The sequence below is a fragment of the Pinus tabuliformis genome, chromosome 2_1, assembly GCF_031772625.1.
Source record: "Pinus tabuliformis cultivar Carrire ecotype Pingquan chromosome 2_1, CPIR1, whole genome shotgun sequence".
Lineage (NCBI taxonomy): Eukaryota > Viridiplantae > Streptophyta > Pinopsida > Pinales > Pinaceae > Pinus > Pinus tabuliformis.
In genome coordinates, this window is record NC_142299.1 from 981,433,572 (window position 1) to 981,458,433 (window position 24,862).

The following is a 24,862-nucleotide window of genomic DNA, read 5'->3' on the forward strand; positions in this document are numbered from 1 at the left end:
ATCTCAAGCAAGTTCTATATCTCTAAGGAAGCGGGAAAAGTGCGAAGTGGGTCTAAGAAAGCCGAAGGAAGTGCGATTTGGGTGGAGTCTAAGGAGAAGAAGAATAACGAAATTTTGGTGCCTCTCTCTCTTTGTTTCGTGCCCTAGTTTTGGAGATCAAAGTCTTCCAAGTTTTGCTCATGTCAGATGCTGCTACATAGTCAAATATACTGGAAGAGAGGTCGAAAATCTGGGACGTTGACTTGGTGTGGAGGGATGGTTTGGTCTTTGTCTAGGGTGAAGAGTGTCAGAGAATACTATTGAAAGGAGGAGAATTCTGACTGGGTTTTCTCCTAGAGGGGGGTTTTGCCCTGGCATAGTGCCTATATCTGGTGTCCATTGTTTTATGTGCTTTCGCTTTGGTAATTTCTTGATGAACTAAATAAAGAAGATATGAAGAAACCTTAATAAGAAGTCAAGAACATCACAAGTAATTATCAAGTATAAGAAAATCTTTCTGCTTTTCCTATTTTCTAACATGGTATCAGAGCTTTGGTGAAGAAAGAAGAAAAAGGCAGTCTCAAGCACTTATCAAGGAACCATTCAAAATGATTATCTCAGGGAGGAAGTCCAATATATTCAAGGAAGATGTCTAAACACAAGCAAGGGAGAGAACAAACTTGAAGGAGCCTCAAACTACAGGTCTTGGAAGAAGAGGATTGACCTTTGAAAAGAACAAAGTTCTAGACTTGGTCAAAGGAAAAGTAAAGAAGCCTAGAAAAGATTCCAGTGATGTTGACAAACTAAAATTCAGGGAACTAGAATTGGTGGCCATGACTCTAATGGTAGAAGGAATAAAGGTCAACCTTGTCCCATTCATAACCAACATCAATCATGCTTAGGAAATGTATGAAGCCTTGTCAAAGTTATTCACTATTAAGAACATTGGTCAAGTAGCAAGTTTGAAAAATGAGCTAAGGACTACAAAGATGACTAAAGAAGACACAATAGCCTCCTTCTTTCTTAAGATAACAAGAATCAGGGATGATGTTTTGGCGATTGATGAAATACTTCCAGACAAAGAACTCGTGATCACTGCTCTATTAGGATTGCCACCTACTTGGGGTGCATTTGCTGTAGGACTTAACAGTTGGAAGGAAGCTCCCACTTTTGAAGAACTATGGACTGCCTGCAGTCAGGAAGAATTGAGGATCTCATTAGTTGCCTATTCTGAAGATGTTTCAAATGCCGACATTGCACAACATAAAGGAAAGAAGTCGAAAGGACCAAGGAAGAAAGTAGAATGCTATCAATGTCATAAGAAGGGTCACTACATGAGTGACTATCTCGACAATCCAAGAAACAAGAAGAGAGAAAGAGATCATGCTAACATTGCTGAAGAGGAAGATCCAAAGAAAGTCAAACCTGAAGAACTGATATAAGGGACTTACACTATTAAGTCCTGTTGACGGTGCTGGATTTGCCAACATTCACGGGATCACCCCAATATGAATTCCCAACTGGACCTCACACCATTTGGTGTGGGAGTCCCACCCAGTACTATGGCCTGGTTGCCATTATCTTACAGATTTGCCTCAACTCTTGCTTGTCAGCACCGGAGAGTGGTCTGCTTTGTCTTTGAGAAGTGAGGTTCGCATGCCTGGTGAGTGTAAGTGTCACTTGTGTCAATGGTTCTTTCACCATAGAGGGAAAGCGTGGGAGTGAGTGCCAAGTCGGTTGCGAGAAGTCCCAACTCTGCTAGGAACACACAACACAATAGGACATGCACAACTTTCGGGGGAACAGTCCATACGGATGCGACAATCACAACACACAAGGGAAGATAACATGTATAACAATTAGCGGATTAGTCCGCGCAAGTACAATGGTTATTATAGCAAGTTCTATGTGAAAGGTCTGTCTGATGCCCGGGAGAGTAGTCTACACGGGTGAGACAACATTAACATATACAACACATTTCCATTAATAGATTATGTATTAGAACAAGTGAAATAGTTCAAATGTAGAACACAGGTTAAAGCAACATGCATCACAAGTGTTAAAAATTAGCCTTACAACAGTTACAATACATGTGTGAAAACGTGTTGGCCTGTTAGTAGGCTTTTGTATTAAGTGAAAGTTCCAAGACACATCGTTACACCATACATCACTAATGCCGTGTGAGGGGTGTTGGAGCCATTACTTACTCCTCAAAGGAAAGATTACAGACTCTCTTGGCTATTTTGGAGGAGTTTAGGTGAAAAGTCCTTTGCATGTACAAATGAGGGGGTATTTATAGCCAAGGGTGAAACTGACCCTTGTGGCTATTCGACTACCCTCATAATTGTTTGACTTCCATGACTTTTCGACTTTACATGACTCTTTGTACAAGAAGTGGGTCTCTTGGACTTCCACGTTACATTCCATTGATTGACAACATGGCCCACAGTAGAGATGTAGACGACATGATTCATGACACGACACGACATGACAGTGCTGGTACATTTGTGCTGTTGCTGGAGTGCATGTTGAGTTGCAGTGTTGCTGGGTGATGGATGTCTTCATGGCGTGTCACACCTTCATCTCCGCATGGCAAGGTGCACGAAGTCTTCGATGGTCGTTGGTTCGCTTGATGTTGCTTTGGCACGTTGCTCTGCGCTTGTATGTTGGAAGGCTTGACAGGATCATCTGTTCACGAAAGGTGCATTTTTGTCCGTTCGTCCGTTCGTGAGCACATCTTGCATGTTTTCTCGTCCATCCATCCGCGAATACATCTTTGCATGATCATCTGTTCGTGAGCACATTTCTTCGCATGCATCGTTCGTTCGTCCGTTGGTGAACTTGTCCTTGTGCATGTGCTCCCTTCGTTGATCCCATTCGTTGTCGCGCCATGTTTGTTAGTGTATTTGTACCTGCATTCACTCATGACGAGACGACATCAAATCCAAAAAACCTCCTAGTCTACCATGACACATGATCATTTCGGATGCGGGTGACCGGGAGAGGCAACAAGGTTGCGAGGTGGGATGATGGCTCCGGGCACTGCTGGTGAAAACTGCGCAACAGTCACTGGGTGATGGAGATGGGTAATTTGAGTTGACAGTGACTGTTCACGAGGTCTGGCTCGACTGTAAGGCAAAACTGCACAAATTTGGGGAGGGAAAGTCTGGGCTGCAGGAAGGCAAGGCAGATAGAAAATCTGCGCATTTTCTCGAACGAGTAGGCAGCAAGGGCTTGACAGCAAAATTTGCGCAATTTTCTGGAGGAACAGACCGGGCTGCATGGAGGATCGACATGTAGAAATTGCACAGTTTTTTGGAGGAATTGGCCGGGAGCCTGGCAGCCAAAACTGCGCAATTCGTGGAGGGAACTGGCAGCTGGTTGCTGGGTCACTGGCAACAGAAACTGAGCAATTTCCAAGGGGAGCTGGCAGTGAGTTGCAAGGAGCTTGGCAGCAGAAACTACGCAATTCATGGAGGGAACTGTCAGTCTGCTGTTGGGAGCTGCTGGTGAGAGAAACTGCACTAAGGCTGGGGGGTTGACCTACTGATCATCTCTGTGCAATTTCTGAGCTGAGCGGATTATTGGGCAGCAGAAGGCCTGCTCATGAAAACTGCGCAATTTTCTGGATGAGCAACTGGTTGACTATTGGGAGGACTAATTGGGAAAACTGCGCAATTTTCTGAGGGAGACAGGGACGGGCACTGGTGTCTGTCCGGCCTGTCTGCGCAATTTCCTCAGTTAGCAGAGCGGGCAAGGTCAGTAGTCTCTCGCAATTTTCAAGGGGAGTCATTCCCCGGGTGGCTGCCGAGTCTAACTCTTCGGGTGGCCAACATGAAGGTTGATTGAATTGCTTGCGGGCCGCACAACTTGAAAAGACTTGCTTGGTGTTTCTGTGTTGTTCTGGGTGACAGTTGATCAAGTCGATGGCAGGGTGATGGTCCGACTGTCAGAGGGAAATCCGATTGTCAGAACTTCAACAAAATGACTAAGTGTGTGAACGAGTAAAAGATGCAAATGTGATCTTACAAAAAACACACCAACATGACTTGACGACAAGACGACTCAAACCAACCCGACAAACATGTTTTACATGACTGACTGACGGTGCAAGCGACAAGTGCGACACTCGTGATTGATCGATCGACCGTGACTACGCTTGTGCGACAGTGGATGTGACTCTGTGTGTGAGTGCGACAAATGCTTTCATAGCGAACACAAGTACACACGAAGCGAGGACTTTGGGCATAATCAGAACATGGTCGCAAGCATGAATTTGACATCAACATGCAAGACTTGGTGAAATGAACAAGCAAGGCGAATGCTAAGACTCGCACGAGTTCATGGAGTGAACTTGAGTGCCTGCAATCATCAAGTGAAACTCTCGAGGGAGGCTCTCAAATTGGGTGTAGACCAAAATTTTGGAGGGTGGTTGTAGCCGCTACAATAGTTGGTGACACACTGGTAAAACTCCAACTTCTCTGTTTTGGTTCATTGCTAGCACAGGGCCTTGGTCTTTCGGGGAGTATTGAATTGCTGTGTGGGTTACTTTGACTTCCCCACTTACCCCATGGACATACATGGTTCACCTTTTGCCAACTCAGTCAAACACAATCAAAATTTCAGCTTGATCACAGTGTTTCAAATTCGGGAAGGGTAGTTTAGCTTGCGAGTTGAAGATTTTCAGAGTATAGGTTTTAATCTCTAGTGTTGCTCTGCTGCTAGCAGGCCTGGACAATACCTCGGTGGAGTCACGCAGGAACACACACATTGCTCTAGTGCTAGCGAGCTTGGTCAATAACCCGGTGGAGTTGCATGCTTCACCTCTCTGTGCAAGAAGCCTTTCTCTTCTTTTGCCTTTGTATTTATTAAGAGGACTGTGCATCGAAACTTGTTTATTTTTGGGGCAGAAGAGGGATCCCAACTTATTCAGAACAGAAGAGGTTGTTCCTTCAGAGAAGCATGTAAGACCTCTGACATAGGTTTGCTCATTTAGATTTTCCCCTTATTTGTTTCTAGTAGTTGGATGAGTTTTAACACACAGAGCAGAAAGCTGAGTATAGGCACGGGGCTTCCCAGTGTGGACACAGGTTCATGGTTGGACCAAAACTTCCCTTGCAGATTATTCGTATTTTCCGTCAAGACTTCATCGACCGAAGGTTATAACCAAGCACAGAGAAAACGGACGCAAGACTGACCAAGTGCTGCAGCGTCACAAGTCTCTTCAAATTTCAGCCACATGCTCTATTCAAAAGCCAGAACGTAGTAGTTGGCAACACTTATTTCTGGAAACAAAAATAGTAAGGTATTAAGCAACTCAAACAAACGAAAACAAAAATAGTAAGTGAAGCAACCAAATCAAAAACAGAAGCAGAAGTAAAAGCGAAAGCAAAGCGAGTAAGCAAATACACAAGCAAGCAAACAAACAAACATGGAAAGAAAGAAAGCAAACAAGCATGCAAGTAAGCAAACTGAAAGCAAACACTACTCCTACTCCTAAGCTAACAGTGCATGGGCCTGATCATGTGAAGTGATATTTCCAATGCAACCACTGGCGCATTGGTTGACCCATGTTGGTGAAGGCTTGGTCCACGAGCAACCCAGTTGTGTGAACCAACAAATTTGAAAGATACAACAATGAAAACAGACACACTCCAAGCTTACAAGTGTCCACAGAACAAAAATGAGTGAAAGCGCATGACGTGTACTATGTAGACTTGCCATGATGCTGTGCTACACTATGTGCAAATGTTGAGTGTAAGCATTCCCTTGACCATGATATGCAAGCAAAATTGAGAAAGGTAGACCACTTACGTTGGGCAAGTGTGCTCGCTGTGTAAGATTCCTCCAATGCATGAGCAATGGGATCGTGTAGTTTGAGTGGAGGAAGTAAAATTTGAGTGTTAGATTGATCTTGAGTGCATACAAATGAGTGATGAGGAGCCTTGAGTGTTTGAACAATTTCCTAATCAAAAGTGAAACCAACCTCAAGACAGCGAGGGCCCGAGGTAACCATCAGCTTGGGCTGAAATCTGTGGGGTTTCAACTTCGTTGATAGATGGATCTTCGTAGACCAATGGCTTAGATAGATTAACAACGAGTGAATCAACATCGTGATCAGATGATGAGGTGAAGAGATCAGGACAACCAAGATCAGAAAATTCAGGATGTTGGTCGGCATCCTCATGGTTTGATGAATCACACAGAGGGGTGGATGAGAAGGAAGGATGCTCACCTTCTACGTTTCTGGAAAGAGCGGATGAAAAATCAAGTGGATTTTCAATGAATTATTGGTCGTCTACGTTGTTGGATGATGGGCTGACATACGCTGTGTCCTGCGAAAGATCAACAATGGGTGCATCCATGGATGGAGATACACATGAAAAATCAGGGATGGCAGGATCAACAAGGATGCTAGGAAAAAACGGAGGAGGTATAGACAGACATGGATGGTCCCCTGTTGCTGGTGGATGTTCAAGCTCCCCATCATGCTCTTCATGAATGCTAGCGCATGTTGGTTGTGCAACACCAACTCCGTCGATAGATTGATCCTCATTCAAAACAAGTGTAGAGTCCGGAATGGAAGAACACAAGGCAGTGTCATCCGGAGGATGATCAGAATATGAAGATGGAGGTTGAGGTACAAAATACATGTGACGAGGTATGGGACTCAAAACCAAGTCTACGCGAAAATCAGAAGGAGCAATGTCGGGAGGACGTGATGGTTCAACAATGTGTGTTCATGCCCTCCCAAATCATTATGCGATGGTGGAGCTGTTTGATGGGAGGGTGGCGGACAGTCACTTGTGAAAGCGTTCGAATCCGTCTGTGATTGCGCAACTCCATCATTTGAAGAATGCTAAGCAGGGTTTGAGTTTGAACTTCTTCTCGAGATGAGTAGATTTCTTATGACAGTACTCGAATCGGTCCCAAAGATAGAAAAATTTCATCTGGCTCTACGGAACTTGAAACTGCAAATCACGGAAGCGCTGCCAAAAATCCATAGGTGATTCATGCGGATCCTTCCGTTGTTTATGCAGTTTTTGGTCAAGATGTTCTGGATCAAAATGATAGAATGTGTCTTCAATGAGATCACATAAGTGCTCAAGTGAGTGCACGCTGTCAGCCAGTAGGCTGCACAACCATTGATGTGGAGATTCGCGAAGTGTGTATGCAAGCAGCAAGTTGGCCTGTTCGTCAGAACATCCATCTTCCTCATGAAGCATGGAAAGAAAGTCATGTAAGAACTCATGCCAGGCCACTTTGCCTTCACCATCATACGTGTAAGTGGACAAGTGATCAAAAAACTCCCTCGTGATGGTGACATCTTCGTGATTCGAAAAACATCGTGGAGGGAGAAGAGTGCAAGAATCCATGATAGATATGCAAAGGTTCAAAACTGGATGAGAGGACACAACTTGTCATCTGACCCTCCTTCTAGCGCCAGAAATGTTGACGATGCTGGATCCGCCAACATTCAAGGGATCACCTCGGTATGAAATCCCAACTAGACCTGACACTGTTTGGTGTGGGGGTCCCATGCGGTACGATGGCCTGGTTGCCATTATCTTAAGGATTTGCCTCAACTTTTGCTTGTCAGCACAAGAGAGTGGTCTGCTTTGTTTTTGAGAAGTGAGGTTCGCGCACCTGGTGAGTGTAAGTGTCACTTGTGTCAATGGTTCTTTCACCGAAGAAGAAGAGAGTGGGAGTGAGTCCCAAGTTGGTTGGGAGAAGTCCCAACTCTACTAGGAACACACAACACAGCAAGACATGCGCAACTTCCGATGGAACAGTACACACGGATGCGGTAGTCACAACACACAAGGGAAGATAACACATATAACACTTAGCGGATTAGTCCGCGCGAGTACAACGGTTTTTATAGCAAGTTCTATGTGAAAGGTCTGTCTGATGTCCGGGAGAGTAGTCTACATGGGCGAGACAACATTAACAACATATACAACACATTTCCATTAATAGATTATGTATTACAACAAGTGAAATAGTTCAAATGTAGAACACAGGTTAAAGCAACATGCATCACAAGTGTTAAAGATTAGTCTTACAACAGTTACAATACATGTGTGAAAACGTGCTGGCCTGTTAGTAGGCTTCTAAATTAAGCGAAAGTTCCAAGACACATCGTTACACCATACATCACTAATCCCGTGTGAGGCGCTGGAGCCACTACTTACTCCTCAAAGGAAAGATTACAGACTCTCTTGGCTATTTGGGAAGAGTTGAGGTGCAAAGTCCTTTGCATGTACAAATGAGGGGGTATTTATAGCCAAGGGTGAAACTGACCATTGTGGCTATTCGACTACTCTCATCACTGTTTGACTTCCATGACTTTTCGACTTTACATGACTCTTTGTACAACAAGTGGGTCTCGTGGACTTCCATGTCACATTCCATTGATTGACAACATGCCCCACAGTAGAGATGTGGATGATATGATTCGTGAGACGACTCGACATGACAGTGCTGGTACATTCGTGCTGCTGTTGGAGTGCGTGTCGAGCTGCATTGCTGTTGGGTGATGGATGTCTTCATGGTGTGTCACAGCTTCACCTCCGCATGGCAAGGTGCGCAGAGTCTTCGATGGTCGTTGCTTCGCTTGACGTTGCTCCTTGTTTGTATGTGGGAAGGCCTGACATGATGATTTGTTCGTGAAAGGTGCATGTTCATCCATCCATGAGCACATCTTGCATGTTTGCTCGTCCTTTTGTCCGCCCATGAGCACATCTTGCATGTTTTCTCGTCCATCCGTCCGCGAACACATCTTTGCGTGATCATCCGTTCGCAAGCACATCTCTTCGCATGCATTGTTTGTTCGTCCGTTGGTGAACCTGTCCTTCTACATGTGCTCCCTTTGTTCATTCAATTCGTCGTCGCACCATGTTTGTTACTGTACCTATACGTGCATTCACTTATGACGAGACGACATCAAATTCAAAAAACCTTCTAGTCTACCATGACACATGATCATTTCGGATGCGGGTGACTGGGAGAGGCAACAAGGTTGCGAGGCGGGATGATGGATCCGGGCACTGCTAATGAAAACTGTGCAATAGTCACTGGGTGATGGAGATGGGCAATCCGAGTCAACAATAACTGTCCGTGAGGTCTGGCTCGGCTGGAAGGAAAAACTGCGTAAATTTTTGGAGGGACAGTCCGGGCTACAGGAAGGCAAGGCAGACAGAATCTGCACATTTTCCGGGATGAGCGGGCAACAAGGGATTGAAAACAAAATTTGCGCAATTTTCTGGAGGAATAGGCCGGGCTGCATGGAGGATCAACAGGCAGAGATTGCACATTTTTTTGGAGGAAGTGGTTGGGAGCATGGTAGCCAAAACTGCACAATTTCTGGAGGGAATTGGCAGCTGGCTGCTGGGTTACTGGCAGCAAAAACTGAGCAATTTTCAAGGGGAACTAGCAGTCAGCTGCTGGGAGCTTGGCTGTGGAAACTGCGCAATTCCTCGAGGGAACTGTCAATCCGCTGTTGGGAACAACTGGCGAGAGAAACTGCATTGAGGTTGGGAGGCCGACCTGTTGATCATCTCTGCGCAATTTCTGAGATGAGCGGACTGCTTGGCAGTAGAAGGCCTGCTTATGAAAACTGCGCAATTTTCTGGATGAGCAGTCGGTCGACTGTCAGGAGGACTGACAGGGACAACTGCGCAATTTTCTGAGGGAGACAGGGACGGGCATTGGTGTCTGTTCAGCGTGTCTGCGCAATTTCCTCAATCAGCAGAGAGGGCAAGGTTAGCAGCCTCTGTGCAATTTTTGAGGGGAGGCAGTCCGCGGGTGGCTGCCGGGTCCAACTCTTCGGGTGGCTTGCATGAAGGTTAATTGGATTGCTTTCGGGCATCGCATCCTGAAATGACTTCCTTGGTGCTTTTGCGCTGTTCTGGGTGACAGTCGATCGAGTCGATGGCGGGGTGATGGTCTGGCTGTCAGAGGGAAATCCGATCGTCAGAACTTCAGTAAAATGACTAAGTGTGTGAACGAGTGAAAGATGCAAATGTGATCTTACAAAAACACACCAACATGACTTGACGACGAGATGACTTAAAACAACCCGACACACATGTTCAAAATGACTGACCGACGGTGCAAGCAACAAGCGCAACACTCGTGATTGATCGTTGATCGACCGTGGCGACGCTTGTGCGATAGTGGATGTGACTTCGTGTGTGAGTGCGACAAATGTTTTCATAGCGAACACAACAAGTACACACGAAGCGAGGACTTTGGGCATAACTAGAACATGGTTGCAAGCATGAATTTGACATCAACATGCAAGACTTGGTGAAATGAACAAGCAAGGCAAATGCTAAGACTCACATGAGTTCATGGAGTGAACCCGAGTGTGTGCAGTCATCAAGTGAAACTCTTAAGGGAGGCTCCGAAATTGGGTGCAGGCCAAAATTTTGGAGGGTGGTTGTAGCCACTACAACACTCGGCTACACACTGGTAGAACTCCAACTTCTCTGTTTTGGTTCATTGCTAATACATGGCCTTGGTCTTTTGGGGAGAATTGAATCGCTATGTGGGTTACTTCGACTTACCCCATGGACATACACGGTTCACCTTTTGCCAACTTAGTCAAACACAATCAAAATTTCAGCCCGATCACAGTGTTTCGAATCCGGGAAGGGTAGTTTAGCTCGCGAGTTGAAGATTTTCAGAGTATAAGTTTTCATCTTTGGTGTTGATCTGTTGCCAGCAGGCCTAGAAAGTACCCCGGCGGAGTCACACAGGAACACGCAGATTGCATTAATGCCAGCGAGCCTGGTCAGTACCCTGGTGGAGTTGCATGCTTCACCTCTCTGCACAGGAAGCCTTTTTCTTCTTTCGCCTTTGTATTTTTTAAGGAGGGCTGTGCATAGACATTTATTTATTTTTGGGGTGGAAGAGGGATCCCGACTTATTGGGAGTATAAGAGGTTGTTCCTTTAGAGAAGCATGTAAGACCTCTGACATGGGTTTGCTCGTTTAGATTTTCACCTTCTCCATTTCTACTAGTTGGATGTGCTTGAACACATAGATCAGAAAGCTAAGTACAAGCATGGGGCTTCCCAGTGTAGACACAGGTTCATGGTTGGACCAAAACTTCCCTTGCAGACTGTTCATATTTTCTGTCAAGACTTCATCGGCCGAAGGTTATAACCAAGCACAGAGAAGACAGACACAAGACTGACCAAGCGCTATAGTGTCACAAGTCTCTTCAAATTTCAGCCACATACTCTATTCAAAAGCTAGAACGTAGTAGTTGGCAACACTTATTTCCAGAAACAAAAATAGTAAGGTATTAAGCAACTCAAACAAATGAAAACAAAAATAGTAAGTGAAGCAACCAAATCGAAAACAGAAGCAGAAGTAAAAGCGAAAGCAAAGCGAGTAAGCAAACACACAAGCAAGCAAACAAACAAACATGCAAAGCAAGAAAGCAAACAAGCATGCAAGCAAGCAAATTGAAAGCAAACACTACTCCTACTCCTAAGCTAACGGTGCATGGGCCTGATCATGTGAAGTGATATTTCCAATGCAGCCACCGGTGCATTGGTTGACCCATGTTGGTGAAGGCTTGGTCCGTGAGCAACCTAGTTGTGCGAACTAGCAAATGTGAAAGATACAACAATGAAAACAGACACACTCCAAGCTTACAAGCGTCCACAAAACAAAAATGAGTGAAAGCGCATGACATGTACTATGTAGACTTGCCATGGTGCTGTGCTACACTACGTGCAGATGTTGAGTGTAAGCATTCCCTTGACCGTGATATGCAAGCAAACGTGAGAAAGGTAGACTACTTACGTTGTGCAAGTGTGATTGCTGTGTAAGATTCCTCCAATGCATGAGTGATGGGATTGTGAAGTTCGAGTGGAGGAAGTAAAATCTGAGTGTTAAATTGATCTAGAGGACGAGAGACGCAGAAGGAGGAGTGACGCAAGGGACCATCCATGTTTGTCCGTACATGGATGGTCCCCTAAGGAGAAGAGGACGAAGTTGGAACCCACTGTAGAGAAGGGTATCCTGGTGGGCTACAGTGAGATGAGCAAGGTTTATCGTATATATATTCCTGCACGGAGGAAAGTTGTCCTAAGGCGGGATGTGAGATTTGAGGAGGAGAGGGCCTTGAGGAGGTCTCAAGAGTTTGATCAGGTAGAGCAACAGGCTTCTCAGTAGGGGGCCACCCCACAAGTATCAAAATCTTCAGGTGGTACACAATAGTCAGGAGGATGACCTTCTTCATGGGTTACAGGTTCATAGAGTCCGATATCACCAGGTGCAAGATCTCAGAGCCCAGGATCACCACAGACCACAGGAGGACCTTCCTTGTCAGGAGGAAAGGCTCCAATTAAGGATTTTCCCATTTTCAGTTGAGGAGGCTACTATAGGGAAGAGGAAGCCAAGATGGCTTCTTGAGAACCTTAAGGAAGCCCAAGAGGCAGTGGGGAAAACCAAATTGTCTGTGAGGGAGAGTAGACCACTAGAGAGGTTGGGTGGCTTTGTGGAAGATGTTGTCGAGACAGAGCCAACTAGTTATGAGGAGGTTGCTAGTCAGTAGATTTGGAAGGATGCCATGGTGGAGGAGTATGCCTCCATCATGAAGAATGATTTGTGGGCGGTAGTGCCAAGACCTGAAGGAGAGTCAGTGGTGACTTCCAGGTGGCTCTACAAGATTAAACATGCTGGAGATGGAAGCGCGAAGAAGCTCAAAGCTCGTTTTGTGGTGCGGGGGTTCTCCCTAGTAGTGGGAGTTGACTATGAGGAGACCTTTGCACTAGTTGCTCGTTATACCTCCATTAGAGCAGTGATATCTATAACAACTAAGATGGGGTGGAGGATTCATCAGACGGATGTGAAGACCGCCTTTCTTAATGGTGTTATACAGGAGGAGGTGTACATTGAGTAGCCACAAAGATTTGAGGTGTGTGGGAAGGAGTCTCATGTGTATAGGCTTAAGAAAGTCTTATATGGACTAAAGCAAGCACCGAGGGCATTGTACGAGAGGATAGATGCCTACTTGCAGCAGATGGGTTTCCAGAAGAGCGATGTAGATCCAAACCTCTACTTCATCATGGGTGGTGATGATCCACTCATGTTGGTTTTGCATGTGGATGACTTGTTTACTACAAGAGAGGATAGACTCATCCAAGACTGCAAGAGAGATTTGCTTTAGAGTTTGACATGATTGATGTGGGATTGATTCATTACTTTTTGGGGTTGGAGATTTGGCAGGAGGATGGGCATATCTTCATTGTCCAGGGTAGGTATGCAGGCGATATCTTGAGGAGATTTCGTATAGAGGGTTGCAGGCCTATGGCTACTCCTATGATCACCAACTTGAAGAAACTGCATGCTTCAGATTTCGAGTTGGTGAACCTCACCTTGTATTGTTCGCTGATTGGTTCATTGATGTATCTGGTGAACACTAGGTCGGATATCTGTTTCGCAGTCAACACATTGAGTCAATTTATGATGGAGCCTAGGAGAGTGCACTGGGTGGTTGCGAAACGTGTATTGAGGTACCTACAGGTCACAATGAACTATTGTTTGTGTTAGTTTCTATAGCATCTGAGGTGTTCTAGTCTCAAAACTTTGTGGAATGGCTAAAACACAAGAGTTCTTCATAACCCATAAATCATTTTTGGAAATTCCACCTAAGAGTGTCTCAATTAGATTATTAGCCTAATTTTAAATATTTCCTAAGTCTAAACTTAGGAAAAGTGGTTAATTAATCATTATTAATTGAGATAAGGTGAGAATCATCTAGAAACTCACACTGATCGACTCTGATATGATCGTGACCCTTGATAAAATTTTATTCTTGGCAGTTGGAGGTCCAACAAAAGATTATAAGAAGAAGTCATTGGGTAGATGGAGAACACACTTAAGGGGTTCAATTTCCTTAGAGAGTTTGATTTTTTCTAGAGATCCAACAGTTGCCGAAAGAGTTCGAGCTTCACTAGGGAAGCATAGATAGAGAGGGGCAAGGACAATGATCCAAAGGATGTTTTCCATATCTAGTGAGGCAACAATAAGAGGCTAAGTTATTCCTAGTGAGGCAGCACAGAGGACTGCGCAGTCAACTTCAAAGGGCAATTCGATTTAGCTGTGGAAAAAATCAATTCAGCTTCCAGAGGCCTAGAAAGTCTTCCAGAAGGTCAGAGAATCATTTTCCTCAGCAGAGACGTGAAAAATGAGTTGATCAATGGCAGTTCTAGGCTAGACGTCCAAGGGTTTGCACAAGCATCGTGTAGAAGCCGGCGTGAGGGGTCCAGAAGAACGAGTTTGTTAGGCGAAGTTGTGTCTGGGTTGCTTGTGGAGGAAGGGAAATTCCCTGAGATAATTTGGCCAAATTTTCTTGCTGTTTGGATTTCCAGTTGGGCATCCATACATTGTACTCAAAATTTCTAACTATTGCATAAAATAAAAACCTGCAGCTGATGCGCCGGTTTTCCCAAGTTGGGTTTTTCCAATGACGTTTGTCCAAAAATAACTGTGTTAATTTTGATGTGTGTGCTAGCATTGCTTAGTTTCCGACGCTATTATTTTCTGCAATTTATTTGTGAAGGTTGCAGTGTGAATTATTTGATATTTGCTGTAGTAGATAAATTGTTAAATTATTTAACAATTAGAAAAATAATTTCTAGTTGCTGCAATAGGATTTCAGACTTGAAATTTTCACTGTTTGGGTTATGTCAGGGGTGATGGTGTTAGACTAATTGGTTACACGGACTTAGATTAGGATGGCAGTGCTAGTGATAGGAAGAGTACTTATGGATGTTGTTTCTCGTTGGGCTCAACAATTGTGTCATGGTTTAGCATGAAACAAAGGTCAGTGGCACTAAGCAACGCAGAGGCAGAGTATATGGCAGCTAGTTTTCTGGTTGCGAGGCACTTTGGCTTCGTAAGATGCTACATGGGTTATTTGGTCAGAGGCTGAGACCAACTACGATATACCATGATAATCAAAGTTGTATCAAACTGTCTGAGAATTTAGTATTACATGATTGGTCAAAGCATATTGAGATCATATACCACTTCATTAGAGACTGGGTTCAGAGGGAAGCTATGAAGCTTGAGTATATAACCACTAATGAATAGGCAGCAGACATTCTCACCAAATCATTGCCAAGGGGCAAGCATGTATACTTCAGAGACAGGGTGGGAGTGGCGAGAAACACCTTCCATGGTAAGGAGTGCTGAAAATAAGGGTACCAAGGAGGTGTTTCCTAATGCATTTCTCCTTTTGGCATAGGAAGACACTTCAAATATTTTTTGTCTAGGGACATTATGCGTTTTATTAATGTCATGGAGCAAAGTACCTTTTATGAGTTGTGTACCATGTACTTTAATTTATTATTGTCACTTGTATCATAAAGTGATTTTATGAGAAAAATACATAGTACACTTTATATTATTAAAGTGACTTTTATGTTTTAAAAGTGATTTTATGAGAAAAGAAGTGCACATGGTACAAAACATGAAAAAGTACTAGGAGGCTCATTAATTGAGGGGGACCACATGAGGGAGGGGGTCAAGTGGGGGACTTGATCTCACCCGTTGATCTGATCTCATAGGTTGAGATTTAATCTCAGCCCTTGATTTCAAGGGTTAGGGTTCTCCTCACTTTAGAAGACAAAAAGGAAAAAGGAGAAAGGGAGATTCATTATTCTCATGATACTTGAGGAGGGGAGAGCAAGGAGCAAGGAGGAGCAACCATTAATTGTAGGAGGAACTCAACATTATAGGGGGCTTGAATTCCAAGGAAATTGTTGACTCGAATCCAAGAACTCTGCTGGCTCGAATTCCATGGCAACCCAAATTTCTAAGCACAAAAATCAGACTATGAGACTCGAATCTCAAGGAAATTTCAAGAGCTGGTTTGGCTTGAAATTCGAGGGCATCTTCAACAGGAAGAACATGCATTTCGAGGTAGGAAGTCTGGCACTAAAACCGACGCCTGTCTCTGCATTTATTTTTGGGTCTGTCAATGGGCTTTTCGAGGCTCTTATAGTGCATTTTTCGAGGCAGTGTGGAGGTAGAAATTTCTGGAAGAGTTATGTCGTACCTAGCACAAAAATCAATCCATTGTCAGAGGGTTTTTATGCATAGAATTCAAAGCAAATATTAGTTTGAGCTTGTGACTGTGGGAGCTCGAATTTCTATGTAATTTGGTAATGATATTAGCAAGCATTAAAGGGAGATAAGTTGTTTTATCCCAGCTGTGTATTTATTTCCTCAAGAGCAATTAAAATCCTCCTTAGATCTGGTTTTCCCCTTGTGGGTTTTTCCGGGGTCATTAGACCAAATCACTGTGTAAATTTCTGAGTGTGTCTGCTAGCATTTATTTCTTGTATCAACTGTGAAAACAAAAGAGTAGAGTAGTCTTTGATGTTTAGAGTTAAATGCATGCTAACATATATATCAACACAATGTTATGATGGCGTTTGGGCATTAAACCTATTCAAAAACTTGAAACTATGAAGGGCTACAAAATACAAAAAATTTCTACAACATACACACCCCATGTTTCCCTTGACATACTCTTATATATGAGTACGTCATATATATATAGAGTCACATGCATGACTACGTAGAGGGAAACACACACACATGTACATATATATGAGTTTGCAGAGAAAAACACACACACACATATATAATGTATATACATATGCATATATACCATGTTCCCCTTGACGTATTATATACAAGTATGTCAAGGGAGACATGGTATGCACACATATTCCCTTGATGTACTCGTGTGTGTGTGTCTCTCTCTCTCTCTCTATATATATATATATCCTTTGATGTACTCGTATATGTACGAGTACGTAAAGGGATATATGAGTAATTTGAAAGATATATATGTATATACAATGTACACTATAATAGGTCACAGGTGCAAATCTAGAGGAGGGTAGAGTATATGCTCTTTCGTAGCTTTAGCAGTCAAATTATTGGGCGGAGGTGGTTACCTTGTCTCGCAAATATGGAGGTCTGATACACTAATTTGGTGTTTGGCTTGGTTGTGACCTTAAAATTAGATTATTATATATTATATACATACACATGTATCTTTATATATGCATATATACACCACTTTTCCCTTGACGTGCTCATATATATGCACCACATTTTCCTTGACATGCTTTTTATATACAAGTATGTCCGTCGTCAAGGGAAACATGGTGTGTGTTTGTGCTCTCTCTCTCTCTCTCTCTCTATATATATATATATATATATATATATATATAGAGAGAGAGAGAGAGAGAGAGAGAGAGAGAGAGAGAGAGACCTTGTTTCCCTTTATGTACGAGTATATATATAAGTACAACAAGGGAAATGTGGTATATTTGCTATAATGATGTGCTATTTTATAAATATCAAATTATGTTAAAATTTGGAAAGGAAGAATTATGAATAAATGAGCAAGAACATTCAATGAAAATTCATAAATGACAAGCAATGTTCCACCATCTTGTATATTGGGATCCTCATCATTAGTATCACCCTTTGCCTCATTGTCTTGCCTCTGCTTCGACCTCTGCCTTGATCCTCCAGAGACATTCGTCAACACCATCCAATTTTGATGAAATTGCATATTCCAAACCTTAAACTATGGTAGAAAAAGCTTAACGTGCCTAATCAATGATTTGTGGTCAAGTGAATGGTACATTTTCGGTAACGTTGTGATAGAGGAGTTCAACAATTAGTGTCACCCCCCAAACATTGGGGTATGTAAAGGGGTTGATGATCTTGATTATATGCCAATGCCATACATTCATACATGATAGAATCAGATGAAATTGATTCAACTCTGAAATTCTAAAAACCATCAAGTCTATTAATTGTGGATGGGATCTGATGTTGGATGAGGTTGGAACCACTCCTGGACATCCTAAAACAATTAATGATGATGTGAAAAATTTAAGTAAAATTCGACATTTTTTTTATCTTTTGGCATTTCCTTTTTCTTTCCTTCTCTATACTTTTACTTAAGAATTGAATATTACCATTAATTGCCAACATTTTTGGTCAAACTTAGTAAAATATAAGTAAAAAATAAGCTAAACCATTTTGAAAACACACTATACTAACAATGGTATGTCTCAAAAACACCTTACCACATGTGTTTTCATGTTTTTGTATGGAAATGTATAGGGCAAAACCCTCCTGCAGACAATTCTTGCAACATATTCATAAGCCGTTTCATTCGACATCGACTTCCAGATCAGCGAGACTTCACATTTTTTGTAGACATGTAGGTAGCAGATTGGTTCCGGCTAGGGGCCTTGAGGAGGCGTCACTTATGATAGAGTTCCACTATTTGCCCCTCCATCGTCTTAGTATTGAGAGCTCCATCACTGGATTCTTCTCAATGTCCTCATGTGTTAGGAGGGTTGTGGAAGATGGTTGACTTCTGTTCATGATACATCCTAGAAAACTTATTCCACGATTCTCTTCAAGTTGGATTATGAAATAGTGTAGGGCCCCGTTCTCAATGGTTGATGACTTTGTTCAGGAGTTGTCTTCTTCCCACCTATCACCCCTTGAAAATGCATACCTCATTTTTTATTTTCACGGGCTTTCTTCTCTCACAAGCACAGCAAATCGTTAGTTACATGATGTTAGGAGAAGATTTAGAGGGTATGCATCTTGTATCTTGCCAAAGCATCATTCTATTTGCTGGGGGTAAGATTAGAGGTGTGGAGGAGTAATGTTGGTTTGAACTGTGAAGGACGAAGATGAACCCATGAATTGGAGAAACACATGTTAATGAGGGAATGATGTACCTTGTTCGAGGCCCAAAACATGACACATTACAAGGAAATGAATTAACTAGCATAAAGGAAAATGCCCTACTTGTAAAGGTGCATGTCGTACTGAAAAGGCACTTGACATGGTCAAAGGCCCACTTAATGTATAACAAGCGCTACAAGGAGTTGGCTAGAGCATCACATGTGCAAGAAGGGGTGCAAAATATCCAATGGAGGACCTTTCACGTATTCAGAGGTGCATTCCACCTTTGAAAAGGGGTGTTGTCATAAAGACACATTGTTCAAGTCATGTTTCACATATTTGGAGGCACATTTCACCTTTTATGACCCTTGGGGTCAATGACACATTACTTGATGCACTTTGTGGATGCACATTTCAATTTTGATGAGGGCTTTGAGGTGAGAGCATTTTGTTCAATGCATATTGTACATATTTGGAAGAAAGTTCTTTGTGTGATGAGAGGCATTGCTGGCATTGAAATAGAAATATGACAAGTGGCAAAACTGGATCTATTCAAAACGTTTATCCAATTACAACGCAAATAGCAAGGCATCACTGCACCTTAAGAGGATTCCAATGCCTTGTGAAGAGAGAATATTTGATGGGAGAGTTGTTGGAGGTGAACATTATTAAAGGATATCATTCTTGTTTGTTAAAGGCATGGTTGGAAGATAGGGAATTTCCCTTTAAACACTTAGTTGAATACCATTAAGTGGATTGGAAGAAGGATGAGTTTGAGTGGAGGTTTGTCATCTTTTTCTACTTTTCATGGATTGATTTGATGGAAATTCTTACAAATTTCTGTTGTAATCTTTGAAGAAGGGCAACTTTGCTCCAACAAGAAGATATTAGGATTGAGGCTTCACCCTCCCTATCCCTTTCTGTAATCATTCTTCTTTCAACTGATAATGCTGCTGCCATTTCTGGAAATTGAGAGGCTGTTGATGCCCCTTTTCTTGTTCATGGTTGTATGTTATACAGTATACTTGGCTGTTTTGTAAGTGTTGTGAGGTATGTTTGTGGAAGGGCCCTCCTTTAATTTTCTGCATATTGAAAAAACATATGTGGTCAGTTTGAGAATATTGTTAATAGCCGAACTAGGTCTCTCATCACATTCAAACCCTCTTGTTCATTTGTCTTGACTGCATAACCCAATTGGATAGGCACTAGTCTTGGTAAATTCCACCGTCAATCTTGTTCGCAAGAAAACATCATAAAACATATATTTTCTAGGGTTTCCTCCTGGTGCCAGAAAAGAGTTGGTCTAAATTGAATAGAAGAGTTGCTGAGGTGACAATGGGCAACCTACCTAAGTGCCCCTATGATTGCACTTTGTTAAAGGACTTCACAACAGTTGAAGTGCAGGTTTGGGAGGTAACACTTCCTCACTCTGCTTCTAGCATTGACTTGCCTTGACATCCCCATTTTAAGTTCAGCATGGATTTTATATCTGTATTAATATTTTTGATCCTATTGTGTAGCTCTTTAGCTTTTGTTTTTATAGATCAATGATAGGAGCTGCATTTGACTCTGGCTATGTACTTGTACTGGTTGTACTTTTGGGTCCCATTGACCTGCTATTGTGGTTGTTTCTTGGACATTAATACTATTATCTCATCTAATCATATCTTATCTTATATCCAATCTTCCTAGGGTTACTTGTTTAACCCATTTGCTCTGAGTTTCTAACCAGTGTCACTGCATCGGTGAATTTGAAGTTTAAAATTCGAAATTCGCCAAATATTAAGGTGAATTGAATTAATTCGACTCAGATTTGGTGAACCCAAGCTGAATTGGATTTCAAATTTCGATTGAATTTTCAAATTCTCTGCTCAAAATTCAACCGAAAATAAAAAAATTTAAAAATCATAGGCTCTTCTCATGGTTTTTGTTCTTTCTTTGTAGTTTTCCCACCTCTCTAGTTTTCATCTCGCCAAGGTCGCGCGGCAGCTGTAATAACAACTTTCTTGAGCTACTCTGCAACTATAGACTGTGCATTCCGCCCTCCTCCGCAAGTCTTGACTCTGCCTGACAGTTGAGTCATGGACATTGCTGTGTGCACCCAAGACCCTCCTCCACAAGCCCTCAAAGTGGATGCTGTAGACATGGCCCCAACGCTTCCAAACTTGTCCATGTTCTCTACAGTCATCCACCCAACAAGTTTTGACTTTTCTCCATGCGGGTTTTCATTTATGATATATATGTTTTGAACTCCATAATATGTCGAATTTAATGCCAAATTTTATCAGGGAAAATTTTCATTGATGAGTTTTTGTCAAACTCGAATTCAAATTCAAACCAGGCGACTGAGATTCTAATTTCCAGTCCAAGGAAGAGGTCGAGTCCTGGATTAAATTAATTATAGCTTTCGAATATCCTTCCCAACTTGTGGCAGGTCTTGATCCTTTCTGCTCATGCCTTCATCTCAGATTGGTTATTTGAGTGAGTTCCTATATTGTCCATGCAAATAGCTGTCATATATCCATATTATCTCCTAAAACTTCTTCAGTGCCTGACCTGCCTGGATTGGCTTTTGCAGCTCCATCAAAGTTCGGCTTTTAACTTCCTTTCCTAGGAGGTTTCCTGGGGACCTGTCAGCTGTTCTATATCAGTAATTCAAAGAGTTTACTGGACTGAAAGCTGTGACCTTTTATGAAAAGGGGAGGTGCTTTCAATCAAGTTATAACCCTTGCGTTTCTCCTTATGTCTAGGTTGATACAAAAAGAAAAACCTCTCAGCCATACTAGTCTACTAAGCATATTGAACAAATGGTAAAGATAGTTGTCGCTTGCTGCAAAACTTACTGGATTATTTTTATTTATTTATTTATTTCTCTCTCTCTCTCTCTCTCACATATTAGTGTCCATTGATGTGCTTCTGCGTGAAATGGAAGGAAATTAAACTTTTATTATAATATGCAGCAGACTGAAACAGGATGTATGGGATGCCATAAAAAACAGAGTGCATAGGGTTTAGACTGTTCTATATGGCGGTAAAAGATTATGCGTTATGTGGCAACTTGATATTTGATATTCTGAATCATGGAACTGCATGTGTTAGCCAGTACACTCTGAGGCCTATCAGTTGTATTTCATGCCCTAGCCTTGAAACATGCATAGGAGAAATGTTGGTTTTAGAACTTATATGTTCTTAGTGCAAAAATAATATCTGTATTTTGGTTGAACATTCTAGATAACAAAGTATTGTTAATAAACATCTGGTACCCTGTTTGAAGCAAAAATCCCTGAAATATCCAGATTGTGTTGCATATGTTTTGATCATACTTTTCCATCTCCAAAATTTAAAGTCGGAGACACTTCAATTAGTTTTATCTTGTAATGCAAACATTTAAAAGGGGAAATGGAAAGAAGAGACCTAAGTGGCCCATTTGAATGAAGTTGTCTGTGTCTACTTTGACTTCATAATCTTTAAGTTTTCTTTAATGCACTTTCTGTTATCAGCGTTACCATTGTTGACTTCAGTATTGATCATTTTCTCCACCAGTACACGTTTATGTGGAATACATCTTCAGAAAATCTTATTATGCATGGAAAATATGTATATAGGAGTATCTTGGTTTTGTATCGAGGAAACATCACTTCTTATCTGTATGGAACATAATATCCTGCTGGCTTTGAATCTCAGCTGAACAGTTTGCACCTGATTTGACAATCATATCAGCAGGATTTGATGCTGCAAGGGGTGATCCTCTCGGTGGTTGCCAAGTAATGTTTTCATCTAGTATCCAGTTTGATTTCTACTATAATATTTTACATGTATTTGCATGGTTAATACATTTAGTAACATGTTAGATATTGATGTAGGCATTCCAGGATAAATCTATAAAAAAAGATTATACATGGCAATTATGAACAGTTATGATACTGGAATAGTTAAACATATGTTGCCAACAGAGGGAGTCATTGATCAGTCTTTATAAGAAGATTCTGATAGAAGTGCTTACAATCTTGACCTCCTTCCATTCCTAAGGCTTTTGACAACTTTTGAGTTCTTTGCAGGTCACTCCATTTGGTTTTGCATATATGACAAAGATGTTGAGTGACCTATTCAAGCGAAAATTGCTTGTTATTCTAGAAGGCGGGTTAGTTATTTTAGAATTAGCAGAGAATTTTTCTGTTTCATACCCTGTATCTTGATCTTTGGTTTGCTAGTGTTTTGACATTTTGTTTACTGTTATCTCTTGCTACTTGACAGTTATAATTTGCGTTCTATTTCAGCTTCAGCTACAGCTGTTGTAAAGGTATTGACATGTTTTTGCAATCAATATTTTGTATATTTTTATGTTCAGGAGTTAAGTAGCAATGTTTTGCAGTCTTGATAACATTGGCATTGGCAGAAAATGGCAAAGGGTCAAGAAAATAATTTATTGGAAAGATGTTAATTTTAGATAACAATGGTATGTTCTATGCTTTAACACAATGTACTTCAATGTTCCTTATCAGCCCAATGACAATTTACAATAGTAGCAATCACATTAACTTATACACATTGATAGTAAATGCAGATAGAATATAAAAACATGTGCAGAAGACAAGCCAAGAGAAGAGGACACAAGATTTGGCGGATGCCAGGGAAAAACCCCAATGTGGGGAAAACCCTTTGATCAAATCTTCTTATTATTATTCAATAGTTCAGCAGAGAGAGAGAGAGAGTACATAGATCAAATTTACTTGCCAATTACATAGTCAAAACAGCCCTGTCAAAATCAGCAGTCAACAACTGTCAACTGCAGCCCTAACCAGAAAGTCAACGCTGGTCAAATCAGCACAAAACGTCCTCCAAGCAGCTTAGTTAACAGGTTCAATTTGGCCTTCCAGGAGAGTCAAAGTCAGCCCAAAACAGTTTGGTCAAACCCAGTCAAAGGAGAGAGAAACACTGCTGTAATCTCTGTGGTCAAATCTGAAATCAACGCTGAAGTCAACCTGCCCAAAACACCTCGGAATCTGTGCCCAACAACTCGGCTTAGAGAAATTGGAATTCTGCCCTGAAGATCGAAGTCAAACTTGGTCAAATGAGGCTTGGTCAATGCTGGTCAATGCATGTATGATTCTCTGAAATTTCTGCCTGTTTTATCCCTGAAATATTTGGCGTCCTGCCACACATGCGAAGAAGAGAGAGGTTGTCTCCAAGCTGTACGAACCAATCAAGAGAGGAGAGAGATGTATGATGTGATCAGTGATGTCCAAATGAGGAGAGAGGTCACTCCTATTTATACAATTTATTGAGGGTGAGGAGACACATCCATTGGGCTTTTTGAGCCTACATTTCGCTGAGGCTGACCTTGAAAATTTGTGCATGAGAGAGAATAAATTTGGAATTCCACTTTTGCTTGTCAGAATGAGATGATAATTATATCAAAATTGGACCTCTCGAAAAGAGGAATCCAATGCAATAATCATCTCCATCATATGAGCTGTCCTAAGGTGGAATTTGGCCCTAGTTGACAATTTTAACACTTTCTTTCAACTAGGGAGAATTCCACCTTCCAATCCATGTGTCATCATGTATCATCTCTGTCATCACTTCTCTGCTGAACTATGAAGTAATAATGAAGAAGAAGTGATTGAGTGAGTCAGTACTTGATCCCAGATCAAGTTGTTGAACGCCATGCATCCTAGTCATAGGGAGTACGACAGTGGACAATGCGTCCGTCGATAGTGCTATGGTCCCTAACCATCTTTTCCCAACTCATTGGCCAGATGATAGGTACTTCCCATGAGTGTCAGACTCCATGGGTAGATGTGTGCTACACTCATCCTATGCATATGTCAATCATAGGGGAAGGTGAACAACTCACCCTACATACATGTGTCCGCAATCGTATGGGAAGGTGAACCACTCACCCTGTGTCTAGCGCACCACTAGGGGAAGGTGGACCGCTCACCCTTTGGTCGCTCATAGCTCCAAGAAGTACCCCTAGCCTCCAAGAGCTCCCAGAGCTCAGTGCCCAACTCATATGAGACCCTCATAGGAGGGTCGTTCCACGACTCCAAGTCTCTCTTGAAAGGTTAAGAATTTTACCTTCCCCGAAGGTTTCGTGAGAATGTCTATGACCTGCTCATCTG

At 42.1% G+C, this 24,862-nt stretch overlaps 1 protein-coding gene across 1 annotated transcript in view; it reads left to right on the plus strand.

Moving 5' to 3' along the window:
* The window catches only part of LOC149203917 (histone deacetylase 15-like), a 283,535-nt gene extending 260,420 nt beyond the window's left edge, over positions 1-23,115 (plus strand). The window contains exons 14-16 of the mRNA XM_089402027.1: positions 22,422-22,501; positions 22,796-22,878; positions 22,992-23,115. Of these exons, the coding sequence (XP_089258153.1) occupies positions 22,422-22,501; positions 22,796-22,878; positions 22,992-23,115 (287 nt within the window). The remainder of the gene's footprint in view (positions 1-22,421; positions 22,502-22,795; positions 22,879-22,991) is intronic.
* The last annotated feature ends 1,747 nt before the right edge of the window (positions 23,116-24,862 follow it).